This window comes from Abramis brama (genome assembly GCF_963993115.1).
Source record: "Abramis brama genome assembly, chromosome: 6".
NCBI lineage: Eukaryota > Metazoa > Chordata > Actinopteri > Cypriniformes > Leuciscidae > Abramis > Abramis brama.
Genome location: NC_139968.1, coordinates 29,931,857 through 29,952,895, shown reverse-complemented (window position 1 = coordinate 29,952,895; position 21,039 = coordinate 29,931,857). Strand labels below are relative to the sequence as shown.

Genomic DNA, 21,039 nt, shown 5'->3' with positions numbered 1-21,039 from the left:
GACAGAAACTGAGGACACAACTTTAATAGGCAGATTTTTATGGAAAATATTGTTTGATGTTCACTTAATGCATTGTTTTTTATATTTATACCCCTTATTTTTTATTTGATATAAATGTTTTCACAATTGTAGAGCTTTTTTAATTTTTTTTTGGGATGGTTAATATTGTGACCTCTTGCTGAGGACAAGTGCAATAACATGGACCTTTTAACCACAGACATACATTTAAACAAATTTTCCCCAAAAAGATAAAAAAAGTTTATTCTAAAAATCAGATAGGTATATACAATTCCTTTAGATTTAACTTTGCAAGTATGTCAATCATGATGAATTTATTCATGTTTTGCTATAAATTAGACTTTTCTATGTGGGACATGTTTTGTCCCAACTCTCAAGAATCAGTGATACTAAACATATTAATTATTTAAATTAATTATTTAAACTACTTTGTATGAACTGAAAAGGTCCCATGAATTAAACCTCAGGAAAAAAAACATAGTAACTCTTCAGTCTTCAGCATATTACATGTGCTCGTGCTTCATCAGTTCTCAGTAGTTCTTCAGCAGTGAGTGAGATTAGTGTAAGATGACCAAACGTCTCAAAACATTCGGGACAGTCCCAAAATCTTTAGCTGCTGTTGTCCCGAATCTCGAATCTGGCCCTAATTGTCCCGATAATTATATTAAAGCAAAATCTTGAGTAGTTATTGTCTGATAAAACATTAAAAACTGTCCGTGGAGGTTGAGTCGTCCTGCAGCCCGCCCTCCCACTCCGAAAACTGTACCGACTTTCAGCCAATCTCATCTGGTCACCCTAGTGTCAGTATCTTGCCTAAACAGGTGTCTTCTGTAACCTGCTGTTAGTCATGTGCTCATCACACAAGAACTCATTCCAACTTTTTCCAGCACACAGGTTCATTTCTCCCTTTCATAAAAGCATTATATATTAATTAATTATAAATATTTTGTTGAGCTCGATTGTTGATGATGTCACAGTGATTGACAGTGGTGTTGGGCGTGTCTTATCGCATTATACTGAACTCTGCTGCTCATTCTCTCCATCAGGATAATCTCCATTCAACAGCGGTGACGTCTCTGGTTCATTCACTCGGTCTCCTGAGGAATCTGACAGAAAATAAAGAGACAAATTACAGAAATTAAAATAAGAGAAAGAAATGATTTTGCTGCATTTACATCTACATATGGATGATGTCAAAGCTACACAATCTCAAGAGTTTCTAAACATGTACACTAAACAAAAACAAATATAGCTAATATTTTTACAATATGAATAACTACACATTTTTTTCCCTTGAAAAACGTAAAGAATGTTAGGTTCTGTTCACACTTGTAGTTTGATTAGCTTGGTTCCTTTGGTCCGGACCAAAAAAAACCCAAACACATTTATTCCTGGTTCGCTTAGAGTTCACATTGGCATTTTTTCATTGGTTCTGATGCCTGTCCTGAACTGTGAAGGGTAATATTATGACTATGACGGGGAAAAAAACAGGTATGTTTGAGCATTCGTTCCTTTTTAGGGTCACATCATGTCCGGTTTTTGGTTCGTTTACATGTCACTGGTCCATGTTGCGTTCATATTTAGTTTTGAAGTGCACCAGAGTTAGTTTGGAAGTGGACGAGACCCATCTTTTTAGTGGTCTCGATCTGCTTGTTTGGTTCGGATGGCAGCGTTCACACTCATTCAAATGAACCGCACTAACTACCGTAAAACTTCAAAAATAGCCGAGTCCCAAATAGACGCCTGTCTCTTTTACACGCCTGGTGTGGCTACAGGTTTGGATAAATAAATACCGGTCTCAAAAAGAGGCCTGGTCTGTTTTTTTAGTTTCGGGTTCTATTTAATCTTCTAAAACCCGTCAGATTGTCTGTTTAAGCCAGTTCTATGGAGCAGATTGCGCACACAAGAGAGCCCTGCGCATCTGGGCTGGAGCTGTTAGCGCAAGCAAGGCAAGCAGAGAGAGTTAGCGCGCGTCACGTCTATGACAACTCAAGGTATCGCACACCGGACGCGCACTTTGTCAGTTTATGGCCAGCAATATTGTTATGTTTAAGGACATTATGGAATTAAGATCATGTCTGTACTATGTTATGATTGTACTGTACAATTAAATACAATTGTTACTTAGTCTGCAGTCTGAATTCACTTTATCTCAGAGCGTCCGTTAAGCAGGGCTATGCAGTTTCGAGAATTTCTTCGCTGTATTCTCGCTTTTTGCTTGCAGGTTTCTCTCTAGAGCTCCCCCTACAGCTTCGGAATAGATATTTGACAACACTGTTGTAAAAACTCGTTGGCGACTCTCAGATACCAGAGGCTAGTAGATCAACAACATCAAAACAGATGGGACATTCTTTAAAACGTCTTCTTCATTCGGGTTCGAACAGCGTGAGGGAGCGCAATAATGACAGAATTTGTTACATCGCGAGACCTGATATCACATGATACTTCCTGACGCTGAGGCCGGCGGCCCACCGGCTTAAAGTTGCAAGGGTGGTTTTTCCGCTCACAGGCAATAGGGGGGTGAGAGACAACCACTATTCAACCCGAAAAAAGTAATATAACCATTCTAATGACTCCTAAGCTGTTTAGTTAAGGTAAAAAAACTGCATAGTTCACCTTTAACTGAATGAATTGAGAATCACCTGAAAATCCGATAACATCAGCAATTTTCATTCAACCAGCTGATTTTTGTAAATGAATGTAAAACTAAATTATTATTAAATTATATAGCTATTATTTGAAGTTTTACTGTAACTAGTGATTCGCACTGCTCACATAATCTGGAATGGGAAAGCCCTGTTGGAAAACCGCTGAGGACTGTTTTTTTAATAAATGTTGTTCTACTCACCAGTGACCGTCACATTTAATCTGTTGAATGTGATATGTTCTTTGTTGATGATCTGTAGAATATAACATCCAGAGTCTGTAGGTCTGCTGTTTTTGATGATCAGAGCTCCAGTCGTCTTGCCCAGCTTCAGCCTGCCTCTAAATCTCTCATTAATATCAGTTATTTTTGAATCAGCTTTATATAGTAGAAGACGGTTCAAACCGTCAGCTCCAAACATCCACAGTATCAGATCCCCTGGCTGTATTTTAGCAGTAGTCGGGAGATGGGCAGGATCTCCCTCCTTCACTGACACTGAACTCACTTCACGTCACAGCAGCACACAGAAACAGAGAGAGATAGAAAAACAAATGTTTAAATTCATTTTGAATACATTTGAAATAATACATTTAGATTATGTTATTTTTTTTTACTATTTTGGCATGTTCCTGAACATGAACCTTATTTTCATTTTTTTAATCCCATAAGGGTGCAAGAAAACTAAACATTCATGAGCAGAACCATCTATTTCGCAATTTTTTTTTCTTATGAGGTATATGCAAAATTGTCTATATTAGTGCTGTCAATCAATATTTTTTTTTAACTAATTAAAATCACACATTTTGTTCTTTGTATATATTTATTACATAGCTTAGTTAAATTCCAATGTAGAATGTGGCCTGTTATTTCTTGATAACAGACCGCTGCTAAGTATAACCAGAGACAGGACTTTGGTATAACACACCGCTGCCATGAAAAACTGTGTTGCTATGGATGCAGGATTCTAACCGTAGAGTCCGAACGGACTATTTTCTTTAGCGGAAGCAATACAATCGTTTTTAAGTCAATAAACTCCTTTTTAATCAATATTTTGTGTCAAATTATTGATTTATTTCGTGGGTAGCCATGTAATAAGTGGGATAATGTAGAGCGAGGCGGTTGTTATAGTGAATACAACCCCTTCAGGCTGATACAAGTCCTGATCAGCCTGTCGGGGTTGTATTCACTATATATAACAACCGCCTCGCTCTACATTATCCCGGACCCTTACATATATATATACAGTATATGAAGAGTTCAGATGCAAAAGCCTCTAAGTGCCATCTGAAATTTTCTTCTAGAATGATCATTTTTATAAAGCTTGTATATCTAAGTTCAGTAATTTCACTTAAATGACAATTAATAGGTAACTTGCATTGTCATTTAAGTGAAATTGTTGAACTTAAATATACGAGCTTGATTAAAATGATCATTCTAGAAGAAAATTTCAGATGGCACTTAGAGGCTTTTGCATCTGAACTCTTCATATATATATAAAATATATATATATATATATATATATATATATATATATATATTTATTTATATATTTATATATATATTGTGATAATATTAAATACAGATGCCACATTAATTGTGTTAAATATGTGTACTGTACAACTGGAAAAAATCACATTAATTTTTACAACACTACTATATTTTTTATTGTTCAGTGAGAAGACACACTGTTTGTATACACACTTAATATAATTTATGTGACAAAGCGTCAACTGAACATGCAATTATGCATAAAAACTTGTATCACTCCCGCAAAACACATTTTTGTGGCTTCCATAGAATTTGCTTTTTTTTTTTTAGACTAACAGCTCTCATAGGAATGTTGTTATAGTAAATGTATGATAATTATATTAAGCTTTTTACCAGAGCAAAGTCATATTTTTAGATTGTTATGGTTAAGTTTAAAGGGATAGTTCACTTTAAAATGAAAATTCTGTCATCATATACTCACCCTCATGTTGTTTCAAACCTGTATGAATTTCTTTCTTCTGCTGAACAGAAAGGAAGATATTTAGAAGAATGTCAGTAACCAGACAGTTTCTGGGTCCCATTGACTTCCATAGTAGGAAACTGTCTGGTTACTGACATTCTTCTAAATATCTTCCTTTCTGTTCAGCAGAAGAAAGAAATTCATACAGGTTTGAAACAACATGAGGGTGAGTATATGATGACAGAATTTTCATTTTAAAGTGAACTATTCCTTTAAGTTAAGAATAAAGATATAATGAACATAAAGCAGTCAGATAGCAGAGCAGAAGATGAATTCACAAATCATAAAGCAGAATGTGCTGTAGTATTTAAACGTTTAGGCCATGGAATGATTTAAAGATTTATTAAAATAAATAATTTCACAAACTAAACATTTTGCTTAAAATGACTTAATTCCATGATGTTGAAGTAACATGAACAAATTATGTTTGTTTAAACCCAGTTATGTGTGACCTGTTGACATAAAGTTAATTAAAGCCAACATATCATTTTTTTGAGTGCAGTACCTGCCACTGTCCTTCTGGTCCCTCTATTGATTTCAGCAAAGAGACTGTCTTCAGGTTCATAGCTCCAGTCTATATTGGTATCCTGTATTTCAGTAAAAGATTCTACCTCTGTCACGGTCTCTGCTTCGTCAGTTACACAGAAACAGAGAACAGAAATGTGTTCATGAGTCTGCAGGTAAACATCTCAATTATACATTCATACCAACCACACCATAAAGTCCATATGACTCTACTATATTCCAAGTCTGAGCGAGGAACAGACTGAAAAATTACTGGTAATGCCACACAACTCAAATCTCATTCTCTGTTCTGCACACTCACAGTTGTTCATTGCTCAAACCTACTGCAGCACATCAATAATTTTGGCAGAACATTGGAAAACTGGAAGATTATCAGTGAATAACCGTGTCCGTTACACAAAGTTATCATCTGACGTTAGAAGACTTGGAATATATAGCATGAATTGTTTGGACAACACAATAGAGCATTTTTGGTTATTTTCCTTTTTAGAGCTTGAACATTGAGGTCCCTATGAAATGTTATATGGAAAACATGACATAAGTAAATGATGGGAGAAGTTCCATTTTTGGGCGAAATAGTTGTTGGAAAGGGTTATAACACTAGTGAAAAGCTGGAGATCTTGTTGGAGAAGTTGCTCTGACTACTCTAGTGAAAAAACCTATACCTTTATTTCACAATGCGCATTTCTTAATATTAAGCCTAAAATGTGTTTTAATATCACTATTGGTAAAGATAGTATGACATCTGCATAATATCATTCTTTAAATGCAAGATAATATACTTAAATATATCTTTAGTTGGATCTCAGCACTATTTCTGGATAACTAAAGTACATTAAGTACAAAATGAGTTGTTCCAATTTAACAAAAGTACAATTGCAGGTATTTATATCAAGTACATACATATGTATTTATAGTATACTTAGAATAAAATAACTGTATTTCCAATACATTTTAGTATATTTTTTAGGGTACTTTGACTCGTGTGGGGGTGTCACAGGTAAATTGTCAAAACGAGCGTTAAAGTTTGACATGGAGCTTCTATATCTCCAGTCTCAGGGGAATCACCCATTTTAAACAAACGCCGAACAAATGAGAGTCTGCTGGCAAAAAGAGAACTCGACAGAGCTCGTAATAAAACAAGAATCAACATCGGCTTGGCTTTACGGAGATGACGAGAACTGAGGGATTTGAAAAGCAATGCAGAGATGATGCTATTTTTATTACTAACAGGTGAGTAAGGTATTTTATTGAAGAGATAAACTGCCATATATCGCTCTCTAACAGAGTTCATTGTAAGGCATTATCTATTGTGAAGATTCAATTCATTATGGTTTGTTGTAGCGTTGGGCTGGAGTTTATTTTCCCACATGAGTGGTTTGATATTGAAAGAAATGGAAAGACGAGTCGCTCAAAATAAGGACTATAATGTAATGTGTACACAGTATAACAAAAGTTTTAGCAATATTATGGAGGAAATGGAAATTCTCTTTTCAATTTTGTAATACTTACCAGTTTGCCTTTTTGATTTAGAGCAATTTCTGCGGCGATAGTAAATCACAGCCACAAGCAGCAGAACAGCTAAAACACCAAAACAAATTCCTGCTATAGCACAACAAGAAAGACCTGGATATTTGGCTATAAAGAGAGACAGTGAAAGTGTCAGTCAATGTGATGATCTTAAATGACTTCAAATATATGCTAATAATACTGTATGCCAGGGTTCCTCAAATCTTGACCTGGAGGGCCAATGCCAATGCAGAGTTTAGCTCCAACCCTGATCAAAATCACCTGAGTAAACTTATCAAAATCTTCAGGATCACTAGAAAATCACAGGTAGGTGATTATGATCAGGGTTTGAGCTAAACTCCAGGACCGGATTTGAGGGACACTGCCGTATATGCCATTATACTGAAAGTTACTCACTCTTTCAGTTACTCAGAGTGACTCACCAGTGACAGAAAGAAGGAATCGCTGTGAACTCTCACAGTCTCTGATCTGTAGTTCATAAAATCCAGAGTCTGTGGTTCTAGTGTTTCTGATAGTCAGAGATCCGTTCTGATTCAGCTGCAGTCGATCTCTGAATTTCTCATCAGTATTGTTTAATGAGATTTTATTAGTTTCAATATCGATTTTAGCTAGGATGATGCCTTTATCTCCAAATCTCCACAGCATCAGAGCATATTTGTGCATTTCAACATCAGGGTTTAGAGTGACAGACTCTCCCTCTGTCACTGACACTGACTTCACTGCCTCCGTCTCACCAACCATGTCTGCAAAACAAGCAGAACATTAACAAAAATGTGTTTCATGACATATCACAAATTTTGAAAGAGTTAGTCCCATCATGAAAACCTGATTGTGTGGTGCAAAATCTGGAAAATCACACTCAATAAATGCTTACACAATCATTTAAATTTGGTTTAAAATGATGAAACTTGAATAACCATAATTCCTAACCCAGGGTAAATATGAATAGTGTGAAATAATCCAGGGTTTACAATGACCAAATTATTGACACACTGATCTAAACCCGGACCATTAGCTGCTTCTCCAGCGTCAGGCCGAACGGTTCTAAGAACGGTATTAACGGTTCCAGTTACATTTCAACTTGAGCATGGTTCAGCATGACACGCTTACAAACCGTTCTCAGCGCTGCTCAGGATTGGACATTTGTCTGTGGCCTGGCTGACAGTTTCTCTGTAGCTGGCCAAGCACGCTATTTATGGAAGCTTGTTTCTGTATCCATAAACCATATGCTAACTAGCTTAAGCAAATGGAGTGGTTTGGCCCAACGGTGGAAGAGCAACTAAAGTTACAATAAAAGACTTGATACTCACCACTGACAGTAACATTAAATATCTTTGTCGTAGTCTTTTCTCTAGAGATAGAGAGTTTATATTGTCCAGAGTGTGTGATTCTGGTGTTTCTGATGGTGAGAGATCCAGTGTTTTGGTCCACTTGTAACCTGCCTCTAAATCTCACATCCTCACCGGTGAAAGAAAATGAAGTCAAGTCAACCTTTCTCGTTATTTTAGATATGAGAGAATCTTTTGGACCAAACAGCCACAGAATAGTATCATCGTTCAGTAGTTCAGTCAGATCAGTGTGTAGAGTGACAGAATCTCCCTCCATCACTGACACAGGCTCAGTTTCATCCGTCTCTGTACCAGACGCACCTGGAAAACAAACAGAACAAGTTTTACTGAAACTGTAATATGCTGAAGAGTTACTGTAAGTGTTTTCTGAGGTTTAATTCATGGGACCATTTCAGTATTAATCAGTTTAAAGAATTATTAAATATTCATATGTTGTCAAATACTTTAAAAATTATATGTATTGCATTAATAAATATGTTAAGTCAACTAATATAAATGTTGACGCTGTTAAAATGGTTGCATCTGATTGGTCGCGTGTGTGCGTGCGTGTTCTCGTTGTCATGGAGCTCTCGCGATTGGCTTCATTCCCAGTAACAAACTGTGATTGTGAAGCATCGCGTTTTGAGTCCTTACTGATTAACATACTCCCTTTCAGGGGTAGCCTACTATAAAACCAGAGTCAACTGAATTCGATTGAAATATTTGTGTGAGCTGCTGAAATGACAAATATTGGATTAGGCTACCTTTTTAGATTGTGATGGAAAAAAAAATAATAAAAAATGTAAGACCGTATACACCCAAGTTTAACATTAACAAGATAAATGTAGCCTACTTGAGAATAGACTGTATCTGTATGAAACAAAAAATACATTCTGAAACCAATTGCCTTAGCCTAATATTAATGCTTCATGTTGTTTCTCAAATAGGCCTAAATGCATCTCATCTCAGGATAAAGAATAGGCTATACCCATACACAAAAGAAATATATGTAAATATATTTTAAAGTGTCAAAAATATATGTGGCATATATTCCAAATACATTGACGTTGTCCACTTATATTTATCATTTTGAAATATATTCTGAAATATGACAAAAATGCATGATGTTAAGTGTGAAATATATTTACATTTATAACATGTAATGTAAAATATATGACAAAATATATGGTCATAAAATGTTTAGCTTGCTAAAGAAGGGTCGAAAATGTATTTTGATCATAGTAATTCCTCTACCTTTTCCCCTATACACAACAGTAGGCTACCATATTTCACTACTGTATTATGACACACAGCTATAATAAATACTGTACTTACATTTAAATGACTGCAATGTAAAATGACAGATAGTTGCTTTCCTAAGACTATTAGGCCATATTAGGTGGCACGTAAGTGCAATTATTAGATTTATTGTTGTTTTATTGACATCTTTCCTGAAGTCATTTACATATTGAAAATATGCACAATATTTATGATGCAAGTATAGCAGTGACACTCCAACAGTGAAGTGCACTTAAACAATAGATAGAACTCAGTGTCTAACACTGCATACACACACTATTAAATTATGTTGTTTCCTATATCCAAAGGGGCAGCTGTGGCCTACTGGTTAGGGCTACGGGCTTTTAACCGAAGGGTTGCCGGTTCGATCACTGACCAGCAGGAATAATGTGGGTGGGTGAAGTAGAGCACTGCTCTCCCACATTCACAGCTGAAGTGGTCTATCTAAAAAATAAATTGAATTTTTTTTTTTTTTTTTTTAAAAATGTTGACTTTTTTCAAAATATATTTACATATATTTAACTAAAATATATTCATTGGGCCAATTTCAATTTGCATATATTCCAAAAATATATTCTGAAAATATATTTCAAATACATTTATTTTGTGTATGGGTACTCATCAAGAATAGAATTTGTTTTCAGTATGTTATTTCTGTTGGATTTCTTTGTTCTTCTGTCATCATTAAATCTTGAAATCATCATAAAACCTTGTCTATGAAAAATGTCTATAAGTCGAAAACGAAAGGAAATCGAGATTCATAACTTACCGTACATCAATAAGAACAGAACGAGCAACATGTTCGTTTCCAAATGTTTTTGTAGAGCTGTGACGAATCTGACTTGAATAATATGATCAATGAGATTTTTCTATATGTTTGTGTTACGCTGAATCTCCGGTGTTTGTCGTCCTAAAGCTATAGCAAGACAGACTGACAAGCCAGAAAACTAAACTCAAAACAGTCACAAAAAAAAAACAGAAAAAAAAAAAAAAAAAACTCCAAGTTTAGACTCTACCACACTAGACTTTTCTCAACGGTGTGAATGGCGTTTAAATAAGACCCAGTTTAATGTTATACTTGAAAGAAATACAGCCTACAGCAGAAATGTCGATCTGTCCTGGCGAGCACAGGGCGTGGCATGACGTGGTTTCTGACAGGTGTCGTGACAAGTTAGGCTACCCTTGAAACTTTACCTGGTCAAACCAATGGTCCGCCTTTACTGCTAAATGCGTGCGCGCTCCCGCGACCGGGGATACATTTCAATGTCTCAAATTCATTTAGATGATATAGATCTATTTTGATAGAACTGTATGGATCCCAGATTGATTCCACTTTTGTACGGTAGGCTATGTCACCGTATGAAGCTGTTTCACGTGCTTTTTCTGCTCTGCTGTGATTTGTTAGATATGGTGGAGAAAACCATAACCATAAAAGTGTGACCACCAGATGTTGCTAATGCGCATTGTGTTAAAAGCTTCGAGTAGGCTAATGACCCCTTTTCGGCAGAATTGGATGAAAGCCTCAAACACTTCAGAAAGCCTGGGTTTCCCATCACTCATAATAAGTTGCCTTAGTGACTCAGTTCCATAGACACTTTCTTTTAAATCAAAAAATTAACTGTCAGATCCAAATATGGTCATTTCCTTTTTATCAGCAACCAATCGTGAAAGTAAAAGGGCTGAATGCGCAATCTCATTGGCTGATGATAAATCTTTAAAGGCCATTTTCTCAAAATGACTTTTCTCTATACTCCAAGTCCGAAATCTCCACTTCAGTAGCACCTATATACACCAAACTCTCCAGTCTTGTACCTAGTTATATTATGAAGACATATACAGAGGGATTTGTAAATATATTATTCCTAGCCTGATTTATATAACATTTTATTCAAAAAAACATGGCGAAAATAATTTGTTAAGGTATTGGAAATTTACAGTATTTTCGGATTTACAGGATAACAAAATTAGATATCCATGAATCCCTCAGTATTTTTTTTCCCATCTAATATGTGAACACAATGAAAAAAATATTTTTAACCTGGCTTTATCCAATACTCAGATTTCATTTTTTAAAAGATATGCAAATTAGCGCATATTTAATTAGATATAGCCTAATTTGAATATTTAAACATTAAATTACAGAACACTTGTAATACATTTTTTTCTCATCTTAATATAGGTAATCAACTGGGAAAGTTTCATGGTGATATCTGCTAGTTAAACATTTGACTCTATTCACCTGTTGTGTCTGGCCTTAAACCGATTTAGTAAGTTTTGTTTTGTAATTGTTCAATAAAACCAGATAGATTCGGCACCCCTAAAAAACCCTAGTTAGACATCTCAAAAGGTAATATTAAAAATAAAATAAAAAAATCATTACTTTTACCCAGGACGTCTGGGCACCCCAACTTTGATTGCCTCTCCAGGCGTTTCTTACATGGTAAAAAAAAGCTATTGGTAAGACATTTTTTTGCAGATTGGCAAAAAAAAAAAAAAAAAAAAATCCTAACTTTTCCTAACTATTAGCATGTTGCGCCAAGGAGAAATAAATACGGAGCTATTCAAAAATGAATTCGGTTAAAAGGAAAGGTAAACTATCAGGTTAGCATTTTTTTTGTTTTATCAACATTTGTTTTATTAATTTAATTAGCCTACTATTTATCTCCTCGCACATTTAATTATTTATATTTATTAAATGTATTACATTATATATTTGTGTGCAGGAATATGTGGATTTATGTATTCATTTGCACATTTATTTATTTGCGTATTTATTTACGTTTTTTCCAGGTTGCAAATGTTATTCACGCCAAGAAAAATGGTTATTTTAGAAACTGTTCACTGAAACAACATGCCATGACATCCGCTATAGGCAACCAATGGGAACGCCTACTAGAGACCCTATACATTTGACGACATGCAACAACCAGCAACAAAGTGTTCGCTTGTGATGTGAACGGGCGGTTTTACTGCGTGTTTAAATTGATTGACATACAGCCAAGGAACATGGTTAATGCTGTTATTTTGTTCTTTGTGTGCTTGTGGCGTCTGATTGGTAAGTTATGAGTGTTTTTAATTATGATGTCCCTTATTTTCTTATAGCCTATATAAAATAAACACTTAGCATTACGTTGGTTTTCGTTAAAAGTTTCACAATTTCTTATCTCTTTAATATCTTTACAAACGTAATTTATAAGTTCTGGGACATGCTGCGATTTTTAGTCTTAGGAATTCCAAAACAAAATTTGATATTTAGTTTTAAATCAGTCTTATCCAAAAATAATTGTTGTAGTTTCACTTCTGTTTGCACACGAAAGTGAGTGGTGGAGAAAAATCACCTGACATTGAACTCCTGAACTTTTATTGTTATTCTTTAAAAGTTTACTGCAATTCATCCACTAAAGAAAATGTCTATAAATACAAATCACTGATAACTGTAAGTCTGGTCATTAATAACAAACATCATGTCTGTTACAAAATATGTTCCCTTTTTCTGTAGATGTGACGGATACAGTGAAGTCAGTGTCAGTGATGGAGGGAGATTCTGTCACTCTAAACACTGATATTACTGAAACACAGAAATATTTTTTGATACAGTGGACGTTCAGAAGCACAAGAATCGCTGAAGTCGACGGAGTCACGAAATCAAAGTCTACGTATGATGAGAGATTCAGAGACAGACTGAAACTGGATCAAACTGGATCTCTGACCATCACAAACACCAGAACCAATGACACTGGACTTTATCAACTTACACTTCTCAGCAGAGGGACCAGCTACATGAGTTTCAATCTCACAGTCTATGGTAAGTAGAGAATAATAGTAATATATATATATATATATATATATATATATATATATATATATTTTTTTTTCACTATTCCATTTTATCATGTCTCAATGGCTTTAGTTCCATTTAAAATGTGGATTTACTATAAAATAAGATCAGAAGTGTGTGATGAGACTAACGTCACAGTAACATCTGTCATTATCAGAGACTCCACAAAGTTTTTCATCATCAGAAAGATCGCCATGCCCCAATTTATTGTCGTCCAGCTGTGCTGTGAACAATTCAACCGTCAATCAAACTGAGGACAGCAACATTACTGAACTCTATCAGCCAAGTTCAGGTACATCACTCACTCTTACTCTGTTAATGTTTTCAGTCAGTGCGATATTATTTCCTATAAAGCTTTAAAAGATTATGTCAGAACGGAAACACTCGTGCAGTTATGACCAAACATATTCATAAGTGTTGTTTTGTTACTGCTGATGGTGGCTAAACCATCAACCACATAAACCAATTAAAATTGCAAGATTTGTATTAACAATGCATTTATGCATTTGAAGGATGCTTTAATCCAAAGTGACTTACATTGTATTCAAGGTTTACGTTTGATCACCACATGCATTCATAGAAAGATTGAACTATTTGTGCACACAAGTGCATTTGAAGACTTCAGAAAGCCATCTGAAATTTCCTTCTAGAATGATCATTTTTATTAAGCTTGTATGTTTATGTTTAGTTATTTCACTTTAATGGCAATGAAAATGACCTATTAATTGTCATTAAAGTGAAATTACTGAACCTAAATATACGAGCTTGATAAAAATGCTAATTTTAAAAGAAAATTGCTGATAGCACTTAGAGGCTTTTGCATCTGAATTCTTCATTTGCTGTTTTTTTTTTCTTTTGTGATTTAACTGGAACAGAGAACATACCGCAGAAAAGTGACCGAGACGTGAAGCAGGTGTGTGTGTGTGTATGTGAGAGAGAGAGAGTGAGCGTAAGTGGGCTGTTGCTTTAGAAAACATTAGTGCAAAAAAAAGATCTTGGAGAAAGAGTCACATAATCACAGGTTTCCACAAGAGCTGAGGTTAAACAAGGGGCTGAAGCTCTTAGAAGACTCTAGAATTATATTATTTTCATTATTTTACACAATACTAGAAAACAAGTAGTGAAAAAGGGAACTACTGTAAATGCACAATTCTGATTTAGTGTTTTTCTTTTTATTTCAGCTCACATCCACTGTTGTGGTTTTACTGAAGCTGTGATCCGATTGGTCGTCTCTGCTCTGGTGGGCGTGGCTACTGTTGCTGTGCTGGTTTATGACATCAGATCTACAAGAAGTGAGCTGATCAGAGAAGAAGAGACCAGACATCACTGTCAGACCTCTGGAGTCAAATCAGACCAACAGTGTGAACTGAGCAGAAGGTTTAGTTCCAGATATGTTTGCTGAAGTTTACTGGTCTGACTTCCTATACTTGCACAGCTGTTTATTAACAGATTGTTTTTCATCAGTTGTACATTTATTGATTGTATTTGCACACACACACATATATATATATATATTATTGATCTATTAAATTAAATTGATGGCTTCTAAACAAAATAATAATTAGCACCACATTTTATGCATTAGAATGAACTCATAAGCTTTGTTGAAATTACTCTATAGGTGAATGTTTTTGGTGACTTTTAATAAAGATTTAGTATTACAACAACTACTGTCCACTTTTATTTTCCTTCCTTAAACAATATAGTTCAAATATAGGTTGTATGTGATTGACATAATTCATGTGACACACTAGCAGCTCCAGATTGTGAGTCGAACCCTTTTGTGGTCTCAGTTATTCACATCTGTACAGCGGTGATTTGATCTGATGGAAGGACAAACTGTTTGTGAAAGAGTTCAGCTATAGTAGAATTAAGGATATCGGAAATGAAAAACAGTTAAATGTGTTTATAGGCAACATACCTGATTAATAAGAATTGTGCAAACTTTTATGCAGAGTTCGGACTTGTAGGCTACTAGTCAGTAGGCTACTAGTACTCTTTTCTATTTCTATGAAATTACTACGTACAGCCTCTAGGTGGAGCTCCAGCAGCGTCATTTAATTCGGGAGACACCTGTCCTGAACTGGACATCACGAACACAGCATATGGGAGACATGATCATTGAATTACTGTTCTTGGAGATTATGTTCCCGTGAATTTTAGAAAAACCATAGAAAAATCGTAAAAGAAGTATACTTTTTTTACTTCAAAAAGATAAAAATAAAAACTATAAGTTTTTATCCCACAAATCCAAAAACATTGATGTGTCCAAAAATCCCTCATATTATGTTAATCGTGTGTAGTAAAATGTACATGGTCACTCAATGGCTGTGTCCCAATTCAAAGGTTGCATCCTTCGAAGTCTGCGAAGTTTGGACTGAGAGTTGTTAAATGGGACGTCTCCAGCCTATGGAGGACTGTTCTTGTCGCCTAGCAACTGTGACACTGACAGCTGCCTTTGATGAATGACAGTAACATTTGTACTAGACTTTTTTAAAAGTTATATTAAACTGTCAGAAAACAAAACAAGGATTCACGAACCGTATAATTATGTTCTCCATGGTCCATTTCTGTATAAAGAGTATAAATTATGTATAATCACATCTTAGTATTGAATTGGGACTCAGCAAATGTGTTGCTTAGTTAGATTTTATTACAACTTACAAACACTAGATGGAGCTCCCGTATTAAAAAAAAAAAAAAAAAAGTTTAACCAGGGGTGTCCAGTCCTGCTCCTGAGGGGCCACTGTCCTGCAGAGTTCAGCTTCAACCCCATTTAAACACACCTGAACCAGATAATCAAGCTCTTACTAGATAAGAGCTAAACTCTGCAGGACAGTGGCCCTCAGGACTTGGACACCCCTGGTATAAACAGCTATTTTGAATTAAGAAGGATGCATTGTGGATCCTGATGGTGTAGTTACCAACCAAACGCTGATATGTTGATGGAAACCATCTGGACGGACAGGCTGTAAACCTGTGACCTTTGACCCGCAACATGCAACTCTGAACATCATATTACACTGTTCTGTCTGGCGCTTTTTAGGCATACAATATTTTTCGGTCTGTTGCCCCAGAGACACTGTGGTATAAACGATATAGGAAGCTATTTTTTTGTAACGTGACAACCAAAAAAACAGGAAATGACATCACAGATAGGACCCCTATAGACCCACATGACTGCGTGTAAAGGTCAGTATATATCTTTAAATGATGCAAGATGTCTATCATATTGCAAGATTAGTTTAGATTCTGTCGAATGATTAGAAACTTCATCTCATGATTTTTGTACAAAAAAAACACTAAATACTTTTAAAGACAAGTGTTAATGTAGCCAACTCGTGTGTATTCCATGAAAATACAGTTTTGTTAAAATCTGAAATGTGAAATATGATAGTGTAAAAATTTTTTTTTTTTTTTTTTAAATGTATCTCTCTAAACTGCACATAAAAAATCGTAACCTTTCATCTTTAGCACTGCTAGTTTCGGGTTATTTCTGGCAAAGGTTAGCAGAACCAGAAAACTGTTTTTGAAATCACACCTACACCCACGTCCGACATCTTCTTGTAGAAGAACATATCCTGTTTTTGTCTTTCCATGTTTGGGACAAATTCAAATTTACAACATTTTAACAACATTGTTTTCACAGATTTCTGCAGTTTCCATCAAATAGCATAATCTTGAATCACATGTGTGTCAGTCAGATATGTTGCCCTGTTCCTCTCCATACACATTCTATACATCTTACACAACTTTCTGTTCTTCAATAAATAATTAATTATACGTTATTTTCAACAACTTTCTCCTCGTTTGACTTATACTGTATAAAGGCCTATATAAGAAGATGATGTAGGCTAATGTTAAATGTATTAAAAATGTATAATAGTATATTTGTTTTGTACTAAAAATATAGGCTACTTAAGTACATTTTAATACATTTAATAGTATGTCTTTTTCACCTGGGTAACTGTTATGTAAAAGGAAATCAGCCTGTGAGGTTCATGCTAATAGGACAGGAAGAGGTTCACAGAAGCGCTTCTACAAGATGTTTGTCCATCTACCAGACCAAAACCACACTTCTTTCCAGATCTAAAGGAATCAGACCACGTCATGTTTCGGTTTGACTCGAAACTGAACTTGTAGAGTGTAAAAAAAAAAAAATGTATTTGATGGAATCATTATTCACAAGAAAACCACTGACATGCTGTTGGTCAGCCTTGATGTCTTATGATGACTGTACTTAAATGTGTAGTTATATATATACCGGTATATAAACTACACATTTAAGTACAGTCATCATTCAAATAAGTACAATCATCAGTCATCATTCATAAGTACAATTTCATCTTTCAAATCTCTCTCTAAAGTAAACTATAGGCTGTAAGCTATATATATATATATATATATATATAGCTATATATATATATATATATATATATAGCTTACAGCCTATAGTTTACTTTAGAGAGAGATTTGAAAGAAGAAATTCAATAAAAGGTAAATAAATAAATAAATAAATATACAACAGCATAAATGAAATTAATATATATTTAAATGAAACCCTGTCCTGATCAGAACTAAACGTCATCATCACAGAAGCGTTCACTGAAAATCGAGCGCGATCACAAGCACGCGCACGGCTACGCGCGCGCGCGCGCGCACACACACAGAGAACTTCAGAGTTTCGACGTTCGTTATTTCGCTATTAGACTACGACGCAAGTTTACCTTTTAAATGCAGATAGTATTTTAAAAATAATATATTAAATATCGTAATAATCCCACGAGAGCCATCGTCAGCAAAGTTTTAGGAAATTCGTTTTTATTTCGTTTATTTTGCAGAAGTGTTGTCTCAGTCAAAGAAAATGCTTTATGCATTTGTTTGGTTCTGTTTGTATTATGAACGCCTGTTTGGTAAGTAAATTGTGTTTTGTGTGGTATAGGCTCGAGATTTACAAGCTAACCTATAAACCAGTGAGGATGATATAAGGGGGGGGGGGGGGGGGGGGGGGGGGGGGGGGATAAATATAAATATGAAAAGAAATAAATATTCTAATAAATTTGCGAAAAAATCTAGTAGATGTAGCTGTTTTCGTCCTGGTCCAAACTGGTCATCGTCTAGTTGACGAGCTACCATTTTACAAAAACCAACTTAAAGTGGTTTGTTGCTCGTCCAAGATGGTCTACCAGCTTACAATGACGAGTTTGGACCAAAAATTCTATTGAGTGACAGTTCCTGTTCCACTGTTTTCCAGGTGTGTTTGGTGTTGAGACGGGTGAAATAACAAACGTGATGGAAGGGGATTCTGTTACTCTGAACATTATGGTGCAAAGAGGTGAGGAACTGCTTTGGTTGTTTGGAACTCAAGAGACTGTCATTGCTCAAATCAATAAAGAGGATGGAGTCTTCAACACATTTGAAGATGCTGATCATGGGAGATTCAGAGGCGGACTGGAGCTGGACTTGGAAACTGGATCTCTGACCATCAGGAACATCAGAACTGATCATGCTGGACTTTATCAACTACAGATCATCAGTAAAACGGTCTCATACAAGACATTCACAGTTTCTGTCTATGGTGAGGAGAGACATACAGTGTATAATTGTTCTATGTTATGTTTTATTTGTTAGACCCTGCACAATTCCTTTTAAAATTAATTTAATTCATTTAATGTTATTTTACTTATTCTAACTTCAATTTTTCAGCCCGTCTGCCCATTCCTGTCATCACCAGAGACTCTTCACAATGTTCTTCTTCTTCACCATCATCAGGATCATCATCATCATGTTCATTGGTGTGTTCAGTGTTGAATGTGTGTGATGCGACTCTCTCCTGGTACAAAGGAATCAGTGTATTGTCCAGCATCAGTGTGTGTGATCTCAGCATCAGTCTCTCTCTACCTCTGGAGGTGGAATATCAGGATAACAACACTTACAGCTGTGTAATCTACAATCCCATCAGCAACCAGACCACACATCTGGACATCAGTGGACTCTGTCAGCCATGTCCAGGTACAACCATGGTGATATTAGCTCATATTAAGTATGCAACTCTGTTTAAATGCTACTAAAAATTAGTTTTAAAAATGTGTGAATCCAGTAGGCTAGGTGATATACTAACCAATGTTCCTTGCAAATTAGTTTGAGTCTGTGCATCAAAATGTTAGACCTCATGTGAAAAAGAGAGTCTGTGAACATTTAACTAAACTACATACATTGTAAACTCAGTTCTTTGTAAGGTTTCTCTCCATTCTCTCATGTTTTCCAGCTCCTCTGCCGATTCCTGTCATCAGCAGAAACTCTCCACAATGTTCTTCTTCATCATCGTCCTCAAATTGTTCATTGCTGTGTTCAGTGGTGAATGTGAGTCATGCGACTCTCTCCTGGTACAAAGGAATCAGTGTATTGTCCAGCATCAGTGTGTCTGATCTCAGCATCAGTCTCTCTCTACCTCTGGAGGTGGAATATCAGGATAAAAACACCTACAGATGTGTGATCTACAACACCATCAGCAACCAGACCACACATCTGGACATCAATACTCTCTGTCACACATGTGCAGGTTCATAAGCTGCGATATTGGAGCTGTATCAAGCATGTTGATCTTGAACTTTTTTTCAGTGTTTTTTTTTATGTGTCTTTCCTCAGGCCGCATCCACTGTTGTGGTTTTACTGAAACTATCATCCGATTGGCTGGCTCTGTTCTGGTGGGCGTGGCTACTGTTGCTGTGCTGGTTTATGATATCAGAACTAGAAGATCTTACCAGAAGAGGAGAGAGCAGACACCACCCCAATCATATGAAGGTGAATATGATGATGTCACATCGGGCCACTAGGGGGCGATGATGAGCTGTATTTTATGTCTCTCAGGAATATAAATAAGGGATATTACCAGGCATCTCAAACTCTATGCATGTTGTCAATCATAAAGAAAATAAACCTTGAAAACCAATGTTCTTATCAACGGACAGTGTGTTTTATAACTGATACTGCTATCTGGTTGTTTTTGGTACCTACTGTTTTGCTTTTGAAGAACAGCTGTGTCTGTTATTTCAAACATTTTCTTTTACTTTTAATGTAAGTTTTAGGTTACGCTTTATTTTAATGTGTCCCTGTTACAGTGTAATTATACATTAAAAAATTGAGTAATAGTATAAAACTACATGTACTTACTATAGGGTTAGGGTTGGATTAGGGTTTGGTTTAGGGTTAGTTGCATGTAATAATGCCTAATTTATAGTTATTACTTTACTAAATACATGTAACAAGGTCACATTAAAATAAAGTGTTACCAAATTTTATATTTTTATACCAAGAAAAAATATTTGTTATTGTTTCATAAAGTTTTTTATTTACATGTGAAATTCTTTATTACATTACATTAAAAAAAATGACTTCTTTGAATACCCCTTGCTCATGTTTTTTTCTGTATTTTCAGTTTTATGTATGAATTATTGTAACATCCAGCAAATTCATTAAAATCTAAAAATGTCATGAGAATGTTTCATGAATATATTTACCTGTTATCTGGCTGTCTTGATCAGCATAGATTGCAATCTTGTGCTTTTAGTTATGCTGGATTAGTTTTGTGTGTTTCTTTTTAGATTCTCTTCTTTCTTTTTAGATATAGACCAGTGTTATTACAATTCTTCTACTTGCACCTTTTTGCACCCCAAAATAACTATAGAAAAATGATTTTAATTATCCACTTATATGATTATTTTGTAAGAGTTCAGATTCAATCATTCAACCATTTCATTTGGATCATACTTTTCTATGCACATATTGTAGGAAATACTCCATTTATGTAATTATTAAAAAACATCAGAATTCTATAGAATAAATGATA

The 21,039-nt window shown here is 35.3% G+C and overlaps 2 protein-coding genes across 2 annotated transcripts; one reads left to right on the top strand and one right to left on the bottom strand.

Moving 5' to 3' along the window:
* LOC311085895 (uncharacterized protein) lies at nucleotides 1–5,506 on the bottom strand (the record flags this gene model as incomplete). Its single annotated transcript, XM_084118514.1, has 4 exons — nucleotides 1–1,124; nucleotides 2,867–3,166; nucleotides 5,176–5,298; nucleotides 5,449–5,506. The coding sequence occupies 4 exons, from the start codon at nucleotides 5,504–5,506 to the stop codon at nucleotides 1,030–1,032; spliced, it is 576 nt and encodes a 191-aa protein (XP_083974640.1). The 3' UTR covers nucleotides 1–1,029.
* A 6,796-nt stretch (nucleotides 5,507–12,302) lies between these two features.
* Nucleotides 12,303–20,686, top strand: LOC311085894 (uncharacterized protein). The gene is made up of 8 exons (XM_084118513.1): nucleotides 12,303–12,407; nucleotides 12,852–13,157; nucleotides 13,348–13,482; nucleotides 14,372–14,590; nucleotides 18,445–18,768; nucleotides 18,897–19,202; nucleotides 19,459–19,752; nucleotides 19,839–20,686. The coding sequence occupies exons 1-8, from the start codon at nucleotides 12,359–12,361 to the stop codon at nucleotides 20,024–20,026; spliced, it is 1,821 nt and encodes a 606-aa protein (XP_083974639.1). The 5' UTR covers nucleotides 12,303–12,358; the 3' UTR covers nucleotides 20,027–20,686.
* Nucleotides 20,687–21,039: the final 353 nt, after the last annotated feature.